General features: G+C 47.3%; 1 protein-coding gene across 1 annotated transcript in view; it reads right to left on the bottom strand.

Annotated features, from left to right (window-relative positions):
- The window catches only part of PRPS2 (phosphoribosyl pyrophosphate synthetase 2), a 100,451-nt gene that overhangs the window by 13,693 nt on the left and 61,157 nt on the right, over window positions 1-25,601 (bottom strand). Inside the window, exons 3-4 of the mRNA XM_075336518.1 lie at window positions 7,095-7,193; window positions 6,116-6,240 (exon numbers count right to left, since the gene is read on the bottom strand). Coding sequence (XP_075192633.1) covers window positions 6,116-6,240; window positions 7,095-7,193 — 224 coding nt within the window. The remainder of the gene's footprint in view (window positions 1-6,115; window positions 6,241-7,094; window positions 7,194-25,601) is intronic.

Raw genomic sequence — 25,601 nt, 5'->3', positions numbered from 1 at the left:
GTCGTAATTGAGTCCGCCAAGAATCTGAGCCCCTCTGATCCTTTTGAGTCCTTTTGGACGAGGAGAATTGGGACCTGCCTGAGCCTCGAAAGGACCGAAAACCAGACTGTCCCCTCCTCTGTTGGGGTTTGTTTTGTCTGGGTTGAGGTAAGGATGAATCCTTACCCTTGGAGTGTTTAATGATTTCATCCAAACGCTCACCAAACAGTCGGTCACGAGAAAAAGGCAAACTGGTTAAGCACTTCTTGGAAGCAGAATCTGCCTTCCATTCTCTCAACCACAAGGCTCTACGTAAAACCACGGAGTTGGCAGACGCCACTGCCGTACGGCTCGTAGAGTCTAGGACAGCATTAATCGCGTAAGACGCGAATGCAGACATTTGAGAGGTCAAGGGCGCCACCTGCGGAGCAGATGTACGTGTGACCGTGTCGACCTGTGTAAGCCCAGCTGAAATAGCTTGGAGTGCCCATACGGCTGCGAATGCTGGCGCCAACGACGCTCCAATAGCTTCATAGATGGATTTCAACCAGAGCTCCATCTGTCTGTCAGTGGCATCTTTAAGTGCCGCCCCATCTTCCACTGCAACTAAGGATCTAGCTGCAAGCCTGGAGATTGGAGGGTCCACCTTGGGACACTGGGTCCAGCCCTTGACCACGTCAGGGGGAAAAGGATATCGTGTATCTTTAAGCCGTTTGGAGAAACGCTTATCTGGATAAGCGTGGTGTTTCTGGATAGCGTCTCTAAAGTCAGAGTGGTCCAGAAAAGTGCTCAATTTACACTTGGGATACCTGAAATGGAATTTCTCCTGCTGTGAGGCTGACTCCTCCGCAGGAGGAGCTGGTGGAGAAATATCTAACATTCTATTGATGGACGCTATAAGATCATTCACTATGGCGTCACCATCAGGTGTATCCAGATTGAGAACGGTCCCAGGATCAGAATCCTGATCAGCCACATCCGCCTCATCACACAGAGAGTCGTCCAGCTGGGACCCTGACCAGTGTGATGAAGTTGAGGGCCGCTCATAGCGAGCCCGCTTAGGCCGTCTGGGACTGTCGTCCGAGTCAGAGTCGTCACCCTGGGGTGCATGCGACACCTCCTGAGCTCGGGAGTGATCCAGCTGAGGGGGACCAGGGAGCAATGATTCAACAGTGCCCATGGTCTGAGTTACTGGTCTAGACTGCAATGTTTCAAGAATTTTAGACATAGTCATAGACAATCTGTCAGCAAAAACTGCAAACTCCGTCCCTGTCACCTGGACAGCATTCACAGGTGTTTCTCCCTGGGTCACCTCTAGCAGCGGCCCCGGCTGAGCAAGTGCCACAGGGGCCGAGCACTGCACACAATGGGGGTCAGTGGAACCTGCCGGTAGAGCAGCCCCACATGCGGTACAAGCAGCATATAAAGTCTGTGCCTTGGCACGTTTGCTTTTTGCGGACGACATGCTGTTGTCTGCCTTGAGTAACCTAGGAGGGTATATAGCAGAGAGTCACCAGCGACCGCACAGTGTAATGTATAGCATGCAAGCACAAAAATACAAGTACACTTCGGCACAAGTGGGGGTGAGCCCTTGAGGGCTGCTTACCGCCCGCTGAAAAGCGGGTGTGAGGTCGCAGAATCCCGTGTCTGGGTCTCCCAGTCTCCCCTCTCCAGCTCAGCGTGCAGACAGGAATGGCTGCCGGCGTCCTGTGAGGAGGGGCGGACCGTGGGCGTGCCACAAACAAAGTGCGGGAAACTGGCGTCCCACTGTGCCCAGTGTGAGGGCTGGAGTATGTAAAGCAGACTCCAGCCCTCAGCGCTGATGGTCTGTACAGCGTCCCACCCTCCCCCTGACTGGCAGGTCTGGGGGCGGGAACGAAACGAACTAGGCCGCAAAAGCCGGGGACTGTAGTAATAAGCGCGGCCGTCATACATGCACGGCTAGCGCGGAAGTCCCCGGCGCACCACAAGTCCCAGCCGCGTCGCAGTGAAAACTGACCCCAGCGGCCGGCGCGGCCGTTCGTACTAAGTCTACTCACTCAGCAGCGCTGTAGTGAGGAATGGCACAAGCGCAGCAGCGCTGATGTCCCCGGCGCACTAACACGCCCAGCATGCTGCGGTGTGCGCGCGGTATGCCCGGGGACACAGAGTACCTTAACGAAGCAGGGCCCTGTCCCTGACGATACTCAGCTCCATATCCAGCCGATTCTCCGGGGGCTGTGGAAGAAGCACGGTCTCAGTGCCTGGAGACCGGTAAAGTCCCACTTCACCCAGAGCCCTAATGGGGATGGGGAAGGAATCAGCATGTGGGCTCCAGCCTCCGTACCCGCAATGGGTACCTCAACCTTAACAAACACCGCCGACAGAAAGTGGGGTGAGAAGGGAGCATGCTGGGGGCCCTAGTATGGGCCCTCTTTTCTTCCATCCGACATAGTCAGCAGCTGCTGCTGACTAAACAGTGGAGCTATGCGTGGATGTCTGACCTCCTTCGCACAAAGCATAAAACTGAGGAGCCCGTGATCCCACGGGGGGGGTGTATAGCCAGAAGGGGAGGGGCCTTACACTTTTTAGTGTAATACTTTGTGTGGCCTCCGGAGGCAGTAGCTATACACCCAATTGTCTGGGTCTCCCAATTAGGAGCGACAAAGAAAACCTAAACATCTGAGCTGACCACTACAGGTATGTATGGAATCAGCCTGATAGTGCCAGTATAGCACTGGCTTTTGCTTATATACAAAAATTCTGATTGGTTCTCTTTAAGCTGAATTTAGATGTTCATATGCTTAGAGTATGGACTGTAATGCACAGACTGGCCACAGCCCACCTGATTAAAACTCAACAGCTTTATATGTCTATGAGACTATCAAATTTGGGCCAGGAGATTTGTGGTCAGTCTGGGTAGCTCGAGCAGAACTGAGCTGAGGTCCATTTAATCTGCACAATTATTCTTATTCATTCCTAGGAATAAATGTTTTAAGATAACTGTGCAGTGTAAACAGGCTGCAATCACTAGATGAACGAGCAAAAGGCTTGGTTGTCTGGTCAAATTATCTTTTTTGCTGCACAAAAGATCTTGGCGTCTGTTTGTGTATCCTCTTATATAATAAGGTTTTGCACTGCCTAGAACAAAGGCCGCCTATGTGCACTGACCTATTACAGATTGTTCAGTGCATATCAAAAGCATGGCTGTCAGGTGTAAATGCAGCTCTATAAAGCTATGATAATGGTGAAATAGCAAATAATGGAGGATTACTGGCTGAAAATCATGGCTACAATGATAATAAATCAGGATGACTGTACGATGTTCAATTTAAAAGGGCACCTATCATCTGATTCATGTTGCCTGAACCACAGGCAACACAAATCAGAGCCTTGCAGCATGACTGCAGCCAGATATATAATTTTCTGAAATGCACTAGCGTTTCACATAAAATACACTCTAAAAATCTGTCCGAGAACCACATATGGAGACAAGACTGCCAAGAGTGGGCTAGTTGCTGGTGGGCTGACATCTTCCCTGAAGAGGGGGCACCTTCTCAGCCTCCGCTCAGAATAAGTGAAGGTCATCTGCGGGTACGAGCGTGTTTCTTCGGCAGGAACTACCTGAATTCACTACATGGCAATGAATCTCCCCACCTGACAGTGATATGATGTGAAGCAGACTGCTATGTAATTCTGCACAGTCTTGTTCAATGAGCCTGTGAGTGGTACAGGCTACAATGCTGCATGGAAAATCAGAGGGAATAAGAGACAATACTGGTGGACAAGATCGGGAAAATAATAAGCAAAGTGATGCAATTAATGGATTATTCCCAAAATAGCAAACCATGTCTTAGCAAAATGATAGGGAATAACTTACAGATCACTGAGAATCTGACTGTTGGAGCCTTCATTAATCCCAAGAACAGGTTTTTGCAGCATGCTCGACCTAGTCTATAGGTAGGCCCAAAACAGCCAATGATACGCGCTGGACTGTGCTGGCAGTGAACGAATTGAGTGGTAGCGGATCATGCGCACTACTGCTCCACCCATTCTTAGAGGGAGTGCTGATGACCAGCTGAGGGCAGTGCTCAGTTATTTCCATTGGTGCCATGGAGAATGAATGGTGCAGCAGTGTGCATGATCAACCACTGCTCAGTTCACAAGAGCCCAAATCTTGAGATCGGTGAGGTTCCAAGCAGGAGTGAGGTCTGAATCTATGGGCTGTCATAGTCTATGAGAAACTCCCTCAACATCTGAACCGCTATATTAGACTGTATATAGCAATGACAGTCAATAAATGGGACCACGATCATCATGAATATTGACTGTTACAGCAGAGTCCATATTGGTTTACAATAAACACCATTCATGGAAGCATTGTTATAAGGTATATATATTAAAAGGGTTTTCCCATGAACAAAGTTAATTTTAAAATTGATTTTAATCAACAAATCTTCGAATAATAATAGTTTTCACAATTGAATGCGGTTTGAAAAACGTTCCTGTGCTGAGATAATCATATACGTGTCCTTGCTATGTACTGTATAATGGCCGTGTCTGACTCTACAGGGACATGGTCTGATCATACCACAGCTCCTGGGCAGGGGAGGAAGCAAAAAAGTGTACATATAGCACAGCATGGGACTATCAGATTCTGTGAGGTAAAACAATTCCCTATTTTTTTAAAAAATATTTTACCTCATAGAAAGAATAATTTGCGATCCCAAGCTGTAATGTTAGTATATTTTATTACTTTCTTCCCAGCCCAGGAGTTGGGGTATGGTCAGACCATGTCCATTACACAATACATAGCAGGGACACACATATAAGATTATCTCAGCACAGGAACATTTTTTTGAACATATTCAATTGTATAAATTATTATTATTCTAAAATCCATTGATTAAAATCAGCTTTAAAATAAACGTTCATGGGAAAACCCCTTTAATGTTTTCATGCATGAATAGTAAGTTCTTAATATTATGCATACCTATAGCTTCTATTACAAATTTGGGCAATTCATTCTTGGCTAAAAAGACTCAAAAAAATATAGCCCTCAACTCTGCTCAAATCTGCTCCACCATAGCCCCTAACACATTATGATGGCCACCACAGCCCCCTGCACACAGTATGATGGTCACCCACAGCCCCCTGCAGACAGTATGAAGGTCCTTACTGTCCCCCATGCAGCAAAACCTCCCACAGTCCACAAACACAGAATGATGACCCCACAATGATACCCCAGAGCCACTCAACATATTATAGCACTTAAAGCTGCATCAACACAATATGAACCGCCACAGACCCCAAACAGAATGATGACCCCCACACAATTATCTCTCGCAGTTTCCAAACACAAATTGATGACCCATACAGTTCCCCAGGACATAAATGACCCCAGAGTATGATCACCACAATAGAGAATGAAGACCCCCACAATATGATCTCTCACAGCCCTCTAACAGATTATGCCTCCGTCATAATTTAATCTCCACAGTCCCCCAAACGCAGAATGATTAACTCTACAGTCAGAAAACGTATAATGATGGCCCCACATGTGAAATACAAAAAAAAAAAACCCCCAAAAAACGCCACTCTCCCTGCCCCTGTTCCCCCATTGAGCTGCTCCAATCTTTGCTGTGTAGACTGAGGCTTCACAGCAGGTGCGATCTATTGACATCACCGTGCATGCTGTACTGAGACAATCAATCAATCAGTCACACAGGCTGAATGGTGGAAGACTGAGCTGATGGCTCCCTTCCCCACCACTATCTACAACTGGAGTATGCAGATACATGGGTAATTAAGACATCAGACGTCGATGGGGCGGGTCCTATAGCCCACAAGCCACTGTTTCCAGCCCTTTTGATGTCCCAGTCCACAAGCTGCATAGGAACAGCCAAAGGGCCGGATGTGGCCCACAGGCTGTAGTTTGCCCATGTCTAGTATAGACCAATTGTCAAAGTATATTACTAAATAATTTGTATTAAAATAGTTTTGAAAATAATGCTCATCTTAAAAACACATTCAAATACGACCCAAAATAATATGCAAGAAAGGAAAGATCTGTATTTTTATTAAGTTTCATCAGCTCCATCATCATTTATTTGACCTTACAATATGTTACTAAATAGTAAATGCTTCATTACAGTACCTCTTGGCACCCCCAGCATCAGGAGACACAATGATACTATTTTTCCATTCAGGAATATTCTCCTTAACCCACTGGAGTACTGCAGGTTCAGCATACAGGTTGTCCACAGGAATGTCAAAGAAACCCTAAAAAAGAAATACCAAATTAGGAAAGCATATCTTAAGAAGAAACCATTTCTTTAAAACTCCTTACTAGACTATTGTCACCCCAGAGCTGGTCTTGGGCTATTGATTTTAAATCTGATGAAGATGGATAACGTTACTGTAAGAGAGGATCCAAGAAGGTTGGGAGCTATCACATCTATCGAAACTAAACTCAGGAGCAAAAAAAGCAGCGAAATCCAATGTGTGAACATATAATGCCAGTATGCTAGAAGGAGAGTTCTGCAATATGTCACAAAGCAACGCAAGCAAAGCTCCTGTAGGTAACAATACATAAACTGAATGTCACCATTTCTTCAAAGCAAAGCTGTAGAAGACCTAAACGCTGAAGACTTCCTCTGCACTATAATGGTACAACTTGGAGATGTACACCATGAAGCTAAACCTGAGGTGTCCAAGTAGCTTCCGTTCATTACCAGGGAATTCTTACTTGTGAGCTCATGTTAGATAAATTGATGACAGTGTAAATACCGGCTTTAAAAACTGAGAGGGTTTTACATTCAGGCATTACTGTACATTGTGACAGATGCAGATACAAGGGCGCTACAAAGAGGGCTTGCAGCTTTATCTTCTGCTTGCCCTGGTGGGCACACTGCAGGGAGTGTCTTGGTTTAGATACTCATCACAGCCATAAGCTATCTCATGGAGACACACAGGAGAAGTAGGGTGGGGACCGCCCAGGATCTACGTCTCGTTATCGAGTTTTCTTCCTACTGTACATTTTCTGGTAGGTTCTAATCAATGTAACAACTCACAGGTCCATATTCCTCTGTTCAGAAATCTGCAGAAGGAAGAAACAAAGCTTCTACATTAGATACCTGTATCTGAGAGGCATGGAGATCCATGGTGATTATGTGATCAGCTCCAGCAACAGAAAGCATGTTTGCCACCAGCTTGGCAGATATCGGGGCACGGCTCTGTTGGAATAAAGACACAGATAATAAACAAAGTGATAGAATATTGAAGAATACTCACATTAGGGACCCGTGTAGTCTGTTAGATATTAACTCCAATTTAAATATAGTACTATAGCCGTACTAAAAATGACATTTAAAAATCTGCAAACACTATAAACGTCTGCAAGACAATGTTCATATGGAAGAGTGTGCCGCAGTGCTACGTATAGACACCAACTCTTAATGAAGACCGGTCATTTGCCAGAAATGGGTCATTTTTTTCCTTGGTATAAAAGCTGCTCTTCTACTGAATATGATGATTTTTCTCTTCTGTTCGTGCGCCTCACCATTCCCGAGAGAGTGCCACCTCTTTTCTGGATGTGCATCTGGTTTTGTTATCCAACTGGGCGTGGTACTTAAGACTACTCTTATAGAGAAGAGTTTAACAATGCCCACTTGGCTAAGACAACTAGATTTATATTCAGAGAATGACATTTTTCCGATTCACGAAAACATCTTACACTCTCTTTTTTAAAGAATTTAAAATAAGTTTATATAATATATAAATCCCATTAACTACAAAGGGCAACCATCCATTGCAGTAAGTTACTATATTAGACAAGGGGGTCGGAGATGGTAATTTTAGACTAAAGCCTGAATTTAACCCCTTTACCTCCCCAGCCTGTTTTCACCTTCATGACCAGGCCAAAATTTACAATGTCAGTTATGCAGTAATAACTGGAATACTTCAATGGATCCCAGTGACTCGGACTGTTTTTTCGTAACCTATAGTACTTCATGTTAGTGGTAAATCTAGTATGTTTCTTGCATTTGTGAAAATGTCCAAAATTTGGTGGAAATTTCGCCATTACCAAACTTTTAATTATTATGCCCTTAATCAGAGTTCTGTCACATAAAATCGTTAATAAATAATATTTCTCACATGTCTACATTTCCATCAACTTTTTTGTCCTTAGGAAATTAGAAGGGTTAAAAGGTTTATCAAAAATCTCTAATTTTTCCAACAAAAATTTCCCAACCAATTTTTTAGAGACTAAATCAAATTTGAAGTGACTGAGAGGCCTAGGTGAGAGAAAATACCTAAAAGTGACACCATTCTAAAGCCTACACCCCTCAAATTGCTCAAAATCACATCAAAGACGTTTATTAACCCTTCAGGTTGCTTTACAGAAAGTAAAACAAATGGGGAGGAATTTATATGAATATTTTACCCCATTTTTGCCCATATTTTGCACATTCACAAGGGCAACAGAAGATTCACCATACAATTTCTCCTGAGTACATCAATACCCTATGTGTAATGGAAAACTACTGTTTGGGCGCACGCCAAGGCTCTGGAATAGATAGATGTAATGTCGGGTTTGGAGAGCCCCTGATGTGCCTAAACAGCGGACCCGTCTACCCCCTTGCCCCCCACCTCCAAGTGGACCCCATTTTGAAAACTAAACCCCCCCCCCACGTGCTTCAACGAATTTTATAATGTTGGCCTGGGAAAACAAAAAAACAAAACAAAAAGCAACATTTTTCCAACAAAAATGTTTTAGCCTAGAATTTTGCATTTTCGCAAGGGTAACAGGAAAAAATGCACCATAAAATTTGTTGTGCAATTTCTCCTGAGTGCATGAACACCTTATCTATGCTGGAAAACGTCTGTGTGGGTGCACGACAAGGCTCAGAAAGGAAAGCGTGCCATTTGACTTTTAGAATGCAAAATCGTCTGGAATCGACAGCGGACGCCATGTTACATTTGAAGAGACCTGGAGATGCCAAAATAGCAAAAAAAAACAACAAAAAACCAAAACCCCCACAAGTGAACTCATTCTGAAACATACACTTCTCAAGGAATTCCCTTCGGGCTACTGTGGGCAATTTTAACCCTTAGGTGATTCACTAGATTGTATAACATTGGATTGTAAAAATAAAAAAAAAATACAATTTTTTCCACTAAATTGCTGCTTTGGCCTTAAAGATTTAATTTTCAAAAAGGGTTATAGGAGAAAATGAACCAAAGATTTTGATAAATAAATTTTCATGAGTATGTGAATACCTTATAAGGAGGTCAAAAACTAATTTTAAGGCATATGGCAAAATTCAGAAGGGAAGGAGTTTGAGGAAGGAATAGTTTGAGGGCGTCACGTCACATTGGCAGAGCCCCCGAGATGCCAGAACAGAAGAAACCCCCACAAGTGACCCTATTTTACAATCTGTACCCATCAATGAATTAATCTACAGGTGCAGTGAGCATACTGACACCACAGGGGTGTTAAAAAAAAAAAAAAAAAAAATTATACTATTGGGCAGTGAAGAAAAAAAAATAAAAATGACATTACCACTTAAATGTTATTTTAACCCCAGATTTCCAATTTTCGCAAGGGAAGTAAAAAAAGGCTCCATAATATGTTACAAAATGTCTCCTGAACGCGTCAATACACCATATGTGACTGTACAATACTGTTTGGCTGCACCATTTAACTTTTGGAGCACATACTTTCCTACAATAGTTTGCAGACCCCATTTGCAGAGCCCCTAAGTGCCAGAACAGTAGAGACCTCTTCAAGTGACAACATTTTGGAAATTACACCCCTCTGGGAATTCATCTATGGGTGTAGTCACAATTTTGTCTCTGGAAAACACCCATTGAGTCGAACGCAGTGAATGTTGCAAAATTAAAACTTGCAAAAAAGCCTTTGTAGTACCCATAGATTGTGCCCAGCTCGTGCTTCTGGAGACACACACTCCATAAATTAAGCGGGCGCTCCACACTACCGTGTTTTTCCAAAAATAAGACCTCCCCCAAAACTAAGCCCTAGCAGGGATTTTCAGCATTTTCGGAGCAAGGCTTAAATATAAGCCCTCCCCCGAAAATAAGCCCTAGTCGCGGATCTATAATGAAGTGTCCGTGCAGCTAAAAAGGTTAGATACTGCAGGACACTTCATTATAGACAGCGGCACCCGGCAATTACACTCACCTGACACTGAGCGGCAGGACCTGCAGTGATCACACACCCGCACACATCAGCTCTCACACACACAATCAGATCACACACACAAACATCGGATCGCACACAATCAGATTGCACACACAAACATCGGATCACACGCAAACCTCAAATCACACACACATCAGATCGCATACACACTCACCTCATCCAGCAACACCGATCTCATCTCGCCGGCAGAATGCTGAGAGGCAGTGCGGTGCAGCGTGACGAACAGGACCTGCGGCGGGACACATGACTTACTTCATTCCCTGCGGCCATAAGCGCTGGATGTGAAGTGATGTGTGATCTGCTGTGTGTGTCTGCAATCGGCTGTATTTTCTGCGTTCGGCTGTGTGTGTGTGTGTGTATTTGTGATCGTGTGTGTGCGCGTGCGTGCGTGATCGGCTGTGTGTGCCTGCGTGTGTGCGTGCGTGTGTGTGTGATCTGCTGTGTGTGTCAGTATGTCAGCTAGCAGCGGGGTAGGACGGCGTGCAGCACCGACCGGAGATCGGGAGCCACGCAGAAGTCCTGGTCTGGTGAGTATGAGTCTCCTGGGAAGGGGGGGGTTGCTTTTTTGGGGGGTAAACTTACCCCCAACCACGTTTCTCCAAGAATATGACCTTCTCCAAAAATAAGCCCTAGTGCTTTTTTGGGGGGGCAAAAAAAAAAAAAAAAAAAAAAAAAATAAAGACTGTCTTATTTTTGGAAAAACACGGTACCACGCTCAAGTTCTCTATATTCAAAATGAGCAGGTTGGACCTCGACTTGAGTACCGAGTATAGTGGAAATCAATGAGAAATGAGAGCATTTTTCAGGAAGATCTGCCGTTTAATTGAATTTTCCGGTGGAAAACAGCTATGAGCTAATATCAGACTGGGAAGGTCAGTGGTTATTGGGCCTTTCCCAGACTAAAAATAGCAGCTATCAGCCGCCCCAGAGGTTGAGCATCACATGAGATTCTTCAATTCTGGTGCTCTGCCTTGGCTCTTCCTGATGCCATGGCAATTGGGGTAATGGTGCTTGGGGTTGATGTCATCATCATAAAGTGTGGCATGTAGGCAACTGTACAGAATGTTGACAGGGAGTATATTACAAACGGTCAGCATTCTACTGTCTAGGTACACACACAAATTATAGAGAAAGCCCAATTTTATTTAAAGGGAACCAAACATCAGGATTTTCGTGTATAAGCTGCAGCCAGTGCAGTACTGGCACTATCATGCACAGTGTGTACATACCATTAGGGTGCAGCTCGGGTGTTTAGGCAGTGAAATACAACTTTATAAAGTTTGAAATTTCGTGCACTTTTTGATTGACGTGTGCACCTCTGCAGATAATATCCGGGCGGGTTATGCAGGAGTTCCCCGCCCCCCCACCAGCCTGTTCCTCCCTCTCTCCTGATGTCCGGGCGGGTTATGCACGTGTTCCCCGCGCCGCCTGTTCCGCCCCCCCTCCCTCTGGCTGTATGTAAATATCTAATCTTCAGAAACATGGTGCCGGAGTGGGCCTCTGCGCATAGCGCTTATCTCCGGTGCCATGTTTCTGAAGCCCCCGCATTACACAATTTGGTGTCTGAGAGGGCGGCGCATGCGCCCTCGTTTCTTCACAGCCCGTTGTGACCGCGGGAGCGCGCGCGATTAGAACAGGACAGAACAGCTGACCGGAGGACGTGATTACATGCTGCTCCTGTATCGTGCCGCCCCAGGACACCGGGCCAACACACCAGCCGGTGTGACATCGCTGTGGCGCCGCCCTCTCAGACACCAAGTTGTGTAATGCGGGGGCTTCAGAAACATGGCGCCGGAGATAAGCGCTATGTGCAGAGGCCCACTCCGGCGCCATGTTTCTGAAGATTAGATATTTACATACAGCCAGAGGGAGGGAGGGAGGAACAGGCGGCACGGGGGGGGGGGGGCGGGGAACACGTGCATAACCCGCCCGGACATCAGGAGAGAGGGAGGAACAGGCTGGTGGGGGGGCGGGGAACTCCTGCATAACCCGCACGGACATTATCTGCAGAGGTGCACACGTCAATCAAAAAGTGCACGAAATTTCAAACTTTATAAAGTTGTATTTTACTGCCTAAACACCCGAGCTGCCCCCTGATGGTATGTACAGCCTGTGCATGATAGTGCCAGTACTGCACTGGCTGCAGCTTATACACGAAAATCCTGATGTTTGGTTCCCTTTAAAGTTTCTCATGTTAAAAAATTACCAGCAAAGGCTACTATGGAGGTCTACTTTTACACCGAAGACTACACTGCTGAAGCAGCGGCAGGATCGCGGGGGCTGCACTGTGGTCAAGTGGCTTCATAAGCATGTCGCCGTCACAAATAAAGAACTGCGGAAGTCACACGATAGCAGCTACCAATCACAGACTGCAGCGGTCCTGCTATCACATAAAAAGTGATGTTTCTATTCCACTGTACAACGCAGACCATGTAGCAGCCTTTGCTGGATCCACATTAGTACTGATAGGGGAGTATCACTTGGCTAATTTTAGGTGAACATACCAAGCCAAAAGGGTAAAATTTTAATTTTGCCCTGGCCAACCCTTTACCTTTGTGAACTCCAACAATCATGTTATAAGCCATTTTGTTGTCATACACTGCCATCTGGTGGGCAAAACAAGAACAATTTTGTCCATCTATTGTTCAGAATTAATTTCTATATTATACATGCCCTTATTATCTCCCGCCTGGATTATTGCAACCTCCTGCACTCTGGCCTCCCTTCTAACAGTCTCGCACCTCTACAATCTATTCTAAACTATGCTGCCCGGCTAATCCACTTGTCTTCCCGCTACTCCCCGACCTCTCCTCTCTGCCAATCCCTTCACTGGCTTCCCAGTGCCCAACGACTCCAGTTCAAAACAGTAACCATGACATACAAAGCCATCCACAACCTTTCTCCTCCCTACATCTGTGACCTAGTCTCCCGGTACTTACCTGCACGTAACCTTTGATCCTCACAAGATCTTCTCTGCTCCTTTCTCATCCCCTCTTCCCACCATCGCATCCAAGACTTGTCCCATGCCTCCCCCATACTCTGGAATGCTCTGCCTCAATACATCAGACTCTCGCCTACCTTGACAAGCTTCAAAAAGGAACCTGAAGACCCACCTCTTCCGACAAGCCTACAACCTGCCGTAAACCTTAGTCTGATATAACACCGCACAACCAGCTCTACCCTCACCTACTGTATCCTCACCTATCCCTTGTAGACTGTGAGCCTCGCGGGCAAGGACCTCTATCCTCCTGTACCAGTCTGTGCCTTGCATTGTTTATGATTATTGTACTTGTCCCTATTATGTATACCCCTTTCACATGTAAAGCGCCATGGAATAAATGGCGCTATAATAATAGTTAATATATCGAAAACACTGAAGATGATAATCTACAGAAATGTAAAGATCTTGCACATGAGAATGGTGGAAAAAAAAAAAAAATAATGGCATTTATAGATCTACTGTGGCTTAGTTTCAGTATTAAAACAAACTGCGTCTTACCCCAATTTATTGGTTCTTGCCCCAACAGAGGACAGCCACCTTTTTATTGCGTGTCCACTCTTCAACATCATTTTTTAAACCCTAAATAGATTGAGAATTATGAACTTATTATTTTTCTCTCCTTTTAGTTATTGCCACCAGAGCTCAGTTTTTCTGATACAGATCTTCGGAGGTTTGTACAATCACAATGTAATGGTCACCTTCTGCAGCCACAAGTCAGAGGCAGCTTAGGCTGCTTTCACACATCCAGTTTTTGCTGAGCGGCACAATACGGCGCTTTGCAGAAAAAAACAGTTTTTTGTTTTTTTTTGCTGCCTGTTGCGTTTTTTCCCCATACACTTGCATTAGCGCCGTATTGTGCCGCATGGCCTTGCGTTGCGTCCGGTTTTGGCCGGATGCGGCATATTTAGCCCATGCGGTGGCCGGATGGAATGTTGCCTGGCACGTTTTTTTGTGCGGCGCATGCTCAAGATCAAGCCGCATCCGTCAGAAAACGGATGGGCCGCATGGAAAAACTTATGCAACAAATCCGTTTTTTTGCCGCATCCGTTGCATAGGTTTTTGAGCCGGATTGAGACGCACTGCAAAAACCGGATGTGTGAAAGCAGCCTTAGGGAATACAGCTATACAAGACTGCAATGTCCTGACATTAATTACAATAAGAGAAGTGCAATCTGCTACTCAAGACCTGCATTAATGGATCAACTAAACAGGATCAGCTTAAAAAAAAGTTTTTTTTCCCCCCATCTTTGACGGACCAGTTGACTTGGACCACACTTCCCTAACCGGTAGGTAGCCTGGGCAGGAGAAGCGCTCATGACCAGCCAAAAACCCTCTCATATGGCAGAATACTTTGTAAAAGCTTGATCCTTTAATGCAGGGGTGGGGAACCTCCGGCCCGGGGGCTGTATGCGGCCCGCGATGACATTTAATGCGGCCCCCGGGCACATTCCAGGCTACCCCAGTGCTTGAGCGGCACTCGAGGTTTTGCTGGTCGCCGGCCCTTTAAAATCCCAGTGCGTTCTGGGTAGATGCTAAAATGTACGGGCTTTTTTCAAGATCCTGATTGCAGCCCGTACTAGAATGTACGTGCTCTTTTCGGGACCTGACTACAGCCCGTACATTCTAGACTGAACCCGGGACTGTGCTCGAGTGCTGAGGGTTTACCTTGTGGGTGGGGTAAGCAGCGCGCTGTGCACCAGTCATAGGAGAAGAGGTGCAGCAGATGCCTCCCTGCTGTACATGCCTCCCGGACGTGTGCTGTGTGACTCCTCCTACCCTAGTATTGTAAGTATATACAACCCATCGCTGCCCCTCATCCAGTGCTCTGTACCCTCCCTAGTACTGTGTGTAACCCCTCAATGCTGTGTAATCTGTGCAGCCTCCTAGTGCTGTCAGTGCTGCCTTCTAATGCTGTCACTGTCAGTGCTCTTTGTGTCGCCGCCTAGTGTGCTGTCCGTTGTGCCGCCTCGTGCTGTCCGTTGTGCCGCCTCGTGCTGTCCGTTGTGCCGCCTCGTGCTGTCCGTTGTGCCGCCTCGTGCTGTCCGTGCCCGCCACTAGCGCTGTCCGTGCCCGCCACTAGCGCTGTCTCTGCCCGCCACTAGCGCTGTCCGTGCCCGCCACTAGCGCTGTCTCTGCCCGCCACTAGCGCTGTCTCTGCCCGCCACTAGCGCTGTCTCTGCCCGCCACTAGCGCTGTCTCTGCCCGCCACTAGCGCTGTCTCTGCCCGCCACTAGCGCTGTCTCTGCCCGCCACTAGCGCTGTCTCTGCCCGCCACTAGCGCTGTCTCTGCCCGCCACTAGCGCTGTCTCTGCCCGCCACTAGCGCTGTCTCTGCCCGCCACTAGCGCTGTCTCTGCCCGCCACTAGCGCTGTCTCTGCCCGCCACTAGCGCTGTATATGCCTCAGCCTCTCCTGTGATGTATATGCCTCAGCGTCTCCTGTGATGTATATGCCTCAGCGTCTCCTGTGATGTATATGCCTCAGTGTCTCCTGTGATGTATATGCCTCAGTGTCTCCTGTGATGTATATGCCTCAGTGTCTCCTGTGATGTATATGCCTCAGTGTCTCCTGTGATGTATATGCCTCAGTGTCTCCTGTGATGTATATGCCTCAGTGTCTCCTGTGATGTATATGCCTCAGTGTCTCCTGTGATGTATATGCCTCAGTGTCTCCTGTGATGTATATGCCTCAGTGTCTCCTGTGATGTATATGCCTCAGTGTCTCCTGTGATGTATATGCCTCAGTGTCTCCTGTGATGTATATGCCTCAGTGTCTCCTGTGATGTATATGCCTCAGTGTCTCCTGTGATGTATATGCCTCAGTGTCTCCTGTGATGTATATGCCTCAGTGTCTCCTGTGATGTATATGCCTCAGTGTCTCCTGTGATGTATATGCCTCAGTGTCTCCTGTGATGTATATGCCTCAGTGTCTCCTGTGATGTATATGCCTCAGTGTCTCCTGTGATGTATATGCCTCAGTGTCTCCTGTGATGTATATGCCTCAGTGTCTCCTGTGATGTATATGCCTCAGTGTCTCCTGTGATGTATATGCCTCAGTGTCTCCTGTGATGTATATGCCTCAGTGTCTCCTGTGATGTATATGCCTCAGTGTCTCCTGTGATGTATATGCCTCAGTGTCTCCTGTGATGTATATGCCTCAGTGTCTCCTGTGATGTATATGCCTCAGTGTCTCCTGTGATGTATATGCCTCAGTGTCTCCTGTGATGTATATGCCTCAGTGTCTCCTGTGATGTATATGCCTCAGTGTCTCCTGTGATGTATATGCCTCAGTGTCTCCTGTGATGTATATGCCTCAGTGTCTCCTGTGATGTATATGCCTCAGTGTCTCCTGTGATGTATATGCCTCAGTGTCTCCTGTGATGTATATGCCTCAGTGTCTCCTGTGATGTATATGCCTCAGTGTCTCCTGTGATGTATATGCCTCAGTGTCTCCTGTGATGTATATGCCTCAGTGTCTCCTGTGATGTATATGCCTCAGTGTCTCCTGTGATGTATATGCCTCAGTGTCTCCTGTGATGTATATGCCTCAGTGTCTCCTGTGATGTATATGCCTCAGTGTCTCCTGTGATGTATATGCCTCAGTGTCTCCTGTGATGTATATGCCTCAGTGTCTCCTGTGATGTATATGCCTCAGTGTCTCCTGTGATGTATATGCCTCAGTGTCTCCTGTGATGTATATGCCTCAGTGTCTCCTGTGATGTATATGCCTCAGTGTCTCCTGTGATGTATATGCCTCAGTGTCTCCTGTGATGTATATGCCTCAGTGTCTCCTGTGATGTATATGCCTCAGTGTCTCCTGTGATGTATATGCCTCAGTGTCTCCTGTGATGTATATGCCTCAGTGTCTCCTGTGATGTATATGCCTCAGTGTCTCCTGTGATGTATATGCCTCAGTGTCTCCTGTGATGTATATGCCTCAGTGTCTCCTGTGATGTATATGCCTCAGTGTCTCCTGTGATGTATATGCCTCAGTGTCTCCTGTGATGTATATGCCTCAGTGTCTCCTGTGATGTATATGCCTCAGTGTCTCCTGTGATGTATATGCCTCAGTGTCTCCTGTGATGTATATGCCTCAGTGTCTCCTGTGATGTATATGCCTCAGTGTCTCCTGTGATGTATATGCCTCAGTGTCTCCTGTGATGTATATGCCTCAGTGTCTCCTGTGATGTATATGCCTCAGTGTCTCCTGTGATGTATATGCCTCAGTGTCTCCTGTGATGTATATGCCTCAGTGTCTCCTGTGATGTATATGCCTCAGTGTCTCCTGTGATGTATATGCCTCAGTGTCTCCTGTGATGTATATGCCTCAGTGTCTCCTGTGATGTATATGCCTCAGTGTCTCCTGTGATGTATATGCCTCAGTGTCTCCTGTGATGTATATGCCTCAGTGTCTCCTGTGATGTATATGCCTCAGTGTCTCCTGTGATGTATATGCCTCAGTGTCTCCTGTGATGTATATGCCTCAGTGTCTCCTGTGATGTATATGCCTCAGTGTCTCCTGTGATGTATATGCCTCAGTGTCTCCTGTGATGTATATGCCTCAGTGTCTCCTGTGATGTATATGCCTCAGTGTCTCCTGTGATGTATATGCCTCAGTGTCTCCTGTGATGTATATGCCTCAGTGTCTCCTGTGATGTATATGCCTCAGTGTCTCCTGTGATGTATATGCCTCAGTGTCTCCTGTGATGTATATGCCTCAGTGTCTCCTGTGATGTATATGCCTCAGTGTCTCCTGTGATGTATATGCCTCAGTGTCTCCTGTGATGTATATGCCTCAGTGTCTCCTGTGATGTATATGCCTCAGTGTCTCCTGTGATGTATATGCCTCAGTGTCTCCTGTGATGTATATGCCTCAGTGTCTCCTGTGATGTATATGCCTCAGTGTCTCCTGTGATGTATATGCCTCAGTGTCTCCTGTGATGTATATGCCTCAGTGTCTCCTGTGATGTATATGCCTCAGTGTCTCCTGTGATGTATATGCCTCAGTGTCTCCTGTGATGTATATGCCTCAGTGTCTCCTGTGATGTATATGCCTCAGTGTCTCCTGTGATGTATATGCCTCAGTGTCTCCTGTGATGTATATGCCTCAGTGTCTCCTGTGATGTATATGCCTCAGTGTCTCCTGTGATGTATATGCCTCAGTGTCTCCTGTGATGTATATGCCTCAGTGTCTCCTGTGATGTATATGCCTCAGTGTCTCCTGTGATGTATATGCCTCAGTGTCTCCTGTGATGTATATGCCTCAGTGTCTCCTGTGATGTATATGCCTCAGTGTCTCCTGTGATGTATATGCCTCAGTGTCTCCTGTGATGTATATGCCTCAGTGTCTCCTGTGATGTATATGCCTCAGTGTCTCCTGTGATGTATATGCCTCAGTGTCTCCTGTGATGTATATGCCTCAGTGTCTCCTGTGATGTATATGCCTCAGTGTCTCCTGTGATGTATATGCCTCAGTGTCTCCTGTGATGTATATGCCTCAGTGTCTCCTGTGATGTATATGCCTCAGTGTCTCCTGTGATGTATATGCCTCAGTGTCTCCTGTGATGTATATGCCTCAGTGTCTCCTGTGATGTATATGCCTCAGTGTCTCCTGTGATGTATATGCCTCAGTGTCTCCTGTGATGTATATGCCTCAGTGTCTCCTGTGATGTATATGCCTCAGTGTCTCCTGTGATGTATATGCCTCAGTGTCTCCTGTGATGTATATGCCTCAGTGTCTCCTGTGATGTATATGCCTCAGTGTCTCCTGTGATGTATATGCCTCAGTGTCTCCTGTGATGTATATGCCTCAGTGTCTCCTGTGATGTATATGCCTCAGTGTCTCCTGTGATGTATATGCCTCAGTGTCTCCTGTGATGTATATGCCTCAGTGTCTCCTGTGATGTATATGCCTCAGTGTCTCCTGTGATGTATATGCCTCAGTGTCTCCTGTGATGTATATGCCTCAGTGTCTCCTGTGATGTATATGCCTCAGTGTCTCCTGTGATGTATATGCCTCAGTGTCTCCTGTGATGTATATGCCTCAGTGTCTCCTGTGATGTATATGCCTCAGTGTCTCCTGTGATGTATATGCCTCAGTGTCTCCTGTGATGTATATGCCTCAGTGTCTCCTGTGATGTATATGCCTCAGTGTCTCCTGTGATGTATATGCCTCAGTGTCTCCTGTGATGTATATGCCTCAGTGTCTCCTGTGATGTATATGCCTCAGTGTCTCCTGTGATGTATATGCCTCAGTGTCTCCTGTGATGTATATGCCTCAGTGTCTCCTGTGATGTATATGCCTCAGTGTCTCCTGTGATGTATATGCCTCAGTGTCTCCTGTGATGTATATGCCTCAGTGTCTCCTGTGATGTATATGCCTCAGTGTCTCCTGTGATGTATATGCCTCAGTGTCTCCTGTGATGTATATGCCTCAGTGTCTCCTGTGATGTATATGCCTCAGTGTCTCCTGTGATGTATATGCCTCAGTGTCTCCTGTGATGTATATGCCTCAGTGTCTCCTGTGATGTATATGCCTCAGTGTCTCCTGTGATGTATATGCCTCAGTGTCTCCTGTGATGTATATGCCTCAGTGTCTCCTGTGATGTATATGCCTCAGTGTCTCCTGTGATGTATATGCCTCAGTGTCTCCTGTGATGTATATGCCTCAGTGTCTCCTGTGATGTATATGCCTCAGTGTCTCCTGTGATGTATATGCCTCAGTGTCTCCTGTGATGTATATGCCTCAGTGTCTCCTGTGATGTATATGCCTCAGTGTCTCCTGTGATGTATATGCCTCAGTGTCTCCTGTGATGTATATGCCTCAGTGTCTCCTGTGATGTATATGCCTCAGTGTCTCCTGTGATGTATATGCCTCAGTGTCTCCTGTGATGTATATGCCTCAGTGTCTCCTGTGATGTATATGCCCCAGTGTCTCCTGTGATGTATATGCCCCAGTGTCTCCTGTGATGTATATGCCCCAGTGTCTCCTGTGATGTATATGCCCCAGTGTCTCCTGTGATGTATATGCCCCAGTGTCTCCTGTGATGTATATGCCCCAGTGTCTCCTGTGATGTATATGCCCCAGTGTCTCCTGTGATGTATATGCCCCCAGCCTCTCCAGACCAAGACAAACCTGGAAAAGTAGTTGTGAGAAACAAAATGATCAATATCACCAAACATCACAGCCGCTCCGGCCACCACATTAGGGGTGAGTTAATTAATTGTTTGACCAAATATAGCCTGGTCCTTTTCAAGTTGATAATTTTGTGCGGCCCCCGAAGGTTGGTAGAAAATTCCAAATGGCCCCCGGCAGTAAAAAGGTTCCCCACCCCTGCTCTAATGGGACTCAAGTGATATTTTTGTTCCAGTCTCAGATTACCACACACATTAGAAGCCAACATAATTAAGTGTTAACATTTTGATTTTCCTACATCAAATTCAGCAACAGAATTTCCCTGAGGATTTTTATTATCAGTTTTATCATGTATACATTCTTGCCATTAGAAGAAGTCTACAACAAACCACAACTAGTCCGTATGACATGCATGGGAAAGTTTACACAAATTTCCTCCTTATCACATTGTATGTAAACCTCAGTATTCTGCAGATGTGACTGCAACACTGCAAACACCTGTGAACATGGCAATGGTTTGCTGAGCATGCGAGTTTCCTGGAAATGATACAGCTGCTATAAACAATCCGGCCGTCTGAGAAGCCAGCGGAGGACAGTTCTCTCCACATTTCTGGAGCACGAGTATGGACACAATATTTACCTTTGATAAAGCAGACCTTGAAAATGGCTATCTGGTTTCTTTAAACTAGCAGTAAATGACTTGAGCAAATACAAAAAAAAAAAAAAAAATTGTCAGTCAACATAAACAAGCAAGTAAAATATTTATACAATCTCCACAAGTTTTTCAAATGGTTTCTTATTTAGGACTATATGCACATCTATACGTCCTTGATCACCTCCCTCCGGTTACTGTGTGATCCGGAGGGGAGTACGCGGTAACCCCGCACATGTCTGCTGATGTCATCTGCAGATGTGTGGCTAATAGGCGCTTGTGGATTGAACCTAGATCGCCCTGTCATATAGCTGCAGCAGGGATCACGCCATTCCCCGCAGACATCGGTGGCGCCGTGACATGATCACGGGGCTCAAATGTGTTGTCACGGTAGTGCGGGGTCAGCTGATGACCCAAGACGCTGCCACGACTCACTTCCTGTAACAGCACACAGAGTGCCGACACGCACAGGTGATGAGCGGTTCTGCTGATCAGAGCAACACTGCTCTGATCAGCAGAAATGTACAGGTGATCGGCCTGTGCAGACGAAGTGTCCTAGGTGGACTAGAAAAATAACTCATGAAAAAAAATTAAAAAAATAAAATAAAGAAGTTCAAATCACCCCCTCCCCCTTTCACCCCATTGAGACTAAAACAGTTTAAAATAAAAAAAAAAATGTATTTGGTATCACCGCATTCAGAAATGCCCGATCAAAATATAAAATCAATTAATCTGATCGGTACACGGCGTGGCGAAAAAAAAAAATTCCAAAACACCAAAGAAGGGAATTTTGTTACTTACCGTAAATTCCTTTTCTTCTAGCTCCTATTGGGAGACCCCGACGATTGGGTGTATAGCACTGCCTCCGGAGGCCACACAAAGCATTACACTAAAAAGTGTAAGGCCCCTCCCCTTCTGGCTATACACCCCCAGTGGGATCACTGGCTCACCAGTTTTAGTGCAAAAGCAAGAAGGAGGAAAGCCAATAACTGGTTTAAACAAATTCACTCCGAAGTAACGTCGGAGAACTGAAAACCGTTCAACATGAACAACATGTGTACCCGAAAAACAACCAAAAATCCCGAAGGACAACAGGGCGGGTGCTGGGTCTCCCAATAGGAGCTAGAAGAAAAGGAATTTACGGTAAGTAACAAAATTCCCTTCTTCTTCGGCGCTCCATTGGGAGACCCAGACGATTGGGACGTCCAAAAGCTGTCCCTGGGTGGGTAAAGAAATACCTCATGTTAGAGCTGCAAAGACAGCCCTCCCCTACGGGGAGGCAACTGCCGCCTGCAGGACTCTTCTACCTAGGCTGGCGTCCGCCGAAGCATAGGTATGCACCTGATAATGTTTGGTGAAAGTGTGCAGACTCGACCAGGTAGCTGCCTGGCACACCTGTTGAGCCGTAGCCTGGTGTCGTAATGCCCAGGACGCACCCACGGCTCTGGTAGAATGGGCCTTCAGCCCTGATGGAACCGGAAGCCCAGCAGAACGGTAGGCCTCAAGAATTGGTTCTTTGATCCATCGAGCCAGGGTGGCCTTGGAAGCCTGCGACCCTTTGCGCTTACCAGCGACAAGGACAAAGAGTGCATCCGAGCGGCGCAGGGGCGCCGTGCGGGAAATGTAGATTCTGAGTGCTCTCACCAGATCCAACAAATGTAGATCCTTTTCATACCGATGAACTGCATGCGGATAAAAGGAAGGCAAGGAGATATCCTGATTAAGGTGAAAAGAGGATACCACCTTAGGGAGAAACTCCTGAATGGGGCGCAGCACTACCTTGTCCTGGTGGAACACCAGGAAAGGAGCTTTGCATGACAGCGCTGCTAGTTCAGACACTCTCCGAAGAGACGTGACCGCTACCAGAAAGGCCACTTTCTGTGAGAGTCGAGAAAGTGACACATCCCTCAGAGGCTCGAAAGGCGGCTTCTGGAGAGCAACAAGGACCTTGTTTAGATCCCACGGATCTAACGGCCGCCTGTACGGAGGTACGATATGACACACCCCCTGCAGGAACGTGCGCACCTGCGAAAGTCGTGCTAGACGCTTCTGAAAAAACACGGATAGTGCCGAGACTTGCCCTTTAAGGGAGCCGAGCGACAAGCCCTTTTCCAACCCAGATTGCAGGAAGGAAAGAAAGACAGGTAACGCGAATGGCCAGGGGGATAATCCTTGTGCAGAGCACCAGGATAAGAAAATCCTCCACGTTCTGTGGTAGATCTTAGCAGAAGTGGACTTCCTAGCCTGTCTCATGGTGGCCACGACCCCTTGGGGTAATCCTGAAGACGCTAGGATCCAGGACTCAATGGCCACACAGTCAGGTTCAGGGCCGCAGAATTCCGATGGAAAAACGGCCCTTGGGACAGTAAGTCTGGACGGTCTGGAAGTGCCCACTGTTGGCCGACCGTGAGATGCCACAGATCCGGGTACCACGACCTCCTCGGCCAGTCTGGGGCGACGAGTATGACGCGGCCGCAGTCGGATCTGATCTTGCGTAACACTCTGGGCAAGAGTGCCAGAGGTGGAAACACATAAGGGAGCCGGAACTGCGACCAATCTTGCACTAAGGCGTCTGCCGCCAGAGCTCTTTGATCGCGAGACCGCGCTATGAAGGTCGGGACCTTGTTGTTGTGCCGAGACGCCATTAGGTCGACGTCCGGCACCCCCCAGCGGCGGCAGATTTCCTGAAACACGTCCGGGTGAAGGGACCATTCCCCTGCGTCCATGCCCTGGCGACTGAGGAAGTCTGCTTCCCAGTTTTCTACGCCCGGGATGTGAACTGCTGATATGGTGGATGCTCTTTCCTCCACCCACATCAGAATCCGCCTGACTTCCTGGAAGGCTTGCGGACTGCGTGTCCCTCCTTGGTGGTTGATGTATGCCACCGCTGTGGAGTTGTCCGACTGAATTCGGATCTGCTTTCCTTCCAGCCACTGCTGGAAGGCTAATAGGGCAAGATACACTGCCCTGATTTCCAGAACATTGATCTGAAGCGTGGACTCCTGCTGAGTCCACGTCCCTTGAGCCCTGTGGTGGAGAAAAACTGCTCCCCACCCTGACAGACTCGCGTCTGTCGTGACCACTGCCCAGGATGGGGGCAGGAATGATCTTCCCTGTGATAATGAGGTGGGGAGAAGCCACCATTGCAGAGAGTCCTTGGCCGTCTGAGAAAGGGAGACTTTCCTGTCTAGGGAAGTTGTCTCCCCGTCCCATTGGCGGAGAATGTGCCATTGAAGTGGGCGCAGATGAAACTGCGCGAACGGGACTGCCTCCATTGCTGCCACCATCTTCCCTAGGAAGTGCATGAGGCGCCTTAAGGGGTGCGACTGACCCTGAAGGAGAGACTGCACCCCTGTCCGTAGTGACCGCTGCTTGTCCAGCGGAAGCTTCACTATCGCTGAGAGAGTATGAAACTCCATGCCAAGATACGTTAGTGATTGAGTCGGTGCCAGGTTGGACTTTGAAAAGTTGATGATCCACCCGAAAGTCTGGAGAGTCTCCAGCGCAACATTCAGGCTGTGTTGGCATGCCTCTTGAGAGGGTGCTTTGACAAGTAGATCGTCTAAGTAAGGGATCACCGAATGTCCCTGAGAATGCAAGACTGCTACCACTGCCGCCATGACCTTGGTGAAAACCCGTGGGGCTGTCGCCAGACCAAATGGCAGAGCTACGAACTGGAGATGGTCGTCTCCTATCACGAAACGTAGAAAACGTTGGTGCTCTGTAGCAATCGGCACGTGGAGATAAGCATCCTTGATGTCTATTGATGCAAGGAAATCTCCTTGAGACATTGAGGCAATGACGGAGCGGAGGGATTCCATCCGGAACCGCCTGGCGTTCACATGCTTGTTGAGCAGCTTTAGGTCCAGAACAGGACGAAACGAGCCGTCCTTTTTTGGAACCACAAAGAGATTGGAGTAAAAACCTTGCCCTTGTTCCTGCAGAGGAACAGGGATCACCACTCCTTCTGCTTTTAGTGAGCACACCGCCTGCAGAAGGGCATCTGCTCGGTCGGGATGTGGGGAGGTTCTGAAGAACCGAGGCGGAGGACGAGAACTGAATTCTATCCTGTACCCGTGAGACAAAATGTCTGTTACCCACCGGTCTTTGACCTGTGGCAGCCAAATGTCGCAAAAGCGGGAGAGCCTGCCACCGACCGAGGATGCGGAGGGATGAGGCCGAAAGTCATGAGGCAGCCGCCTTGGAAGCGGTTCCTCCGGTTGCTTTCTTGGGGCGTGAATGAGCCCGCCAGGAATCTGAGCTCCTTTGCTCCTTCTGAGTCCCTTTGGACGAGGAGAATTGGGTCTTGCCGGAGCCTCGAAAGGACCGAAACCTCGACTGCCACTTCCTCTGTTGAGGTTTGCTTGATCTGGGCTGGGGTAAGGAGGAGTCCTTACCCTTGGATTGCTTAATGATTTCAGCCAATTGTTCACCAAACAGTCCATCTACAGATAGTGGCAAGCTGGTTAAACATTTTTTGGAAGCAGAATCCGCTTTCCATTCCTTTAACCACAAGGCTCTGCGCAAGACAACAGAGTTGGCAGACGCAATTGAGGTACGGCTTGTAGAGTCCAGGACAGCGTTGATAGCGTAAGTCGCAAACGCAGACATTTGCGAGGTTAGGGACGCTAC

Source organism: Anomaloglossus baeobatrachus, chromosome 2, assembly GCF_048569485.1.
Source record: "Anomaloglossus baeobatrachus isolate aAnoBae1 chromosome 2, aAnoBae1.hap1, whole genome shotgun sequence".
In the NCBI taxonomy this organism is placed as follows: Eukaryota; Metazoa; Chordata; class Amphibia; order Anura; family Aromobatidae; genus Anomaloglossus; species Anomaloglossus baeobatrachus.
This window is presented reverse-complemented; position numbering and strand designations above follow the sequence as displayed.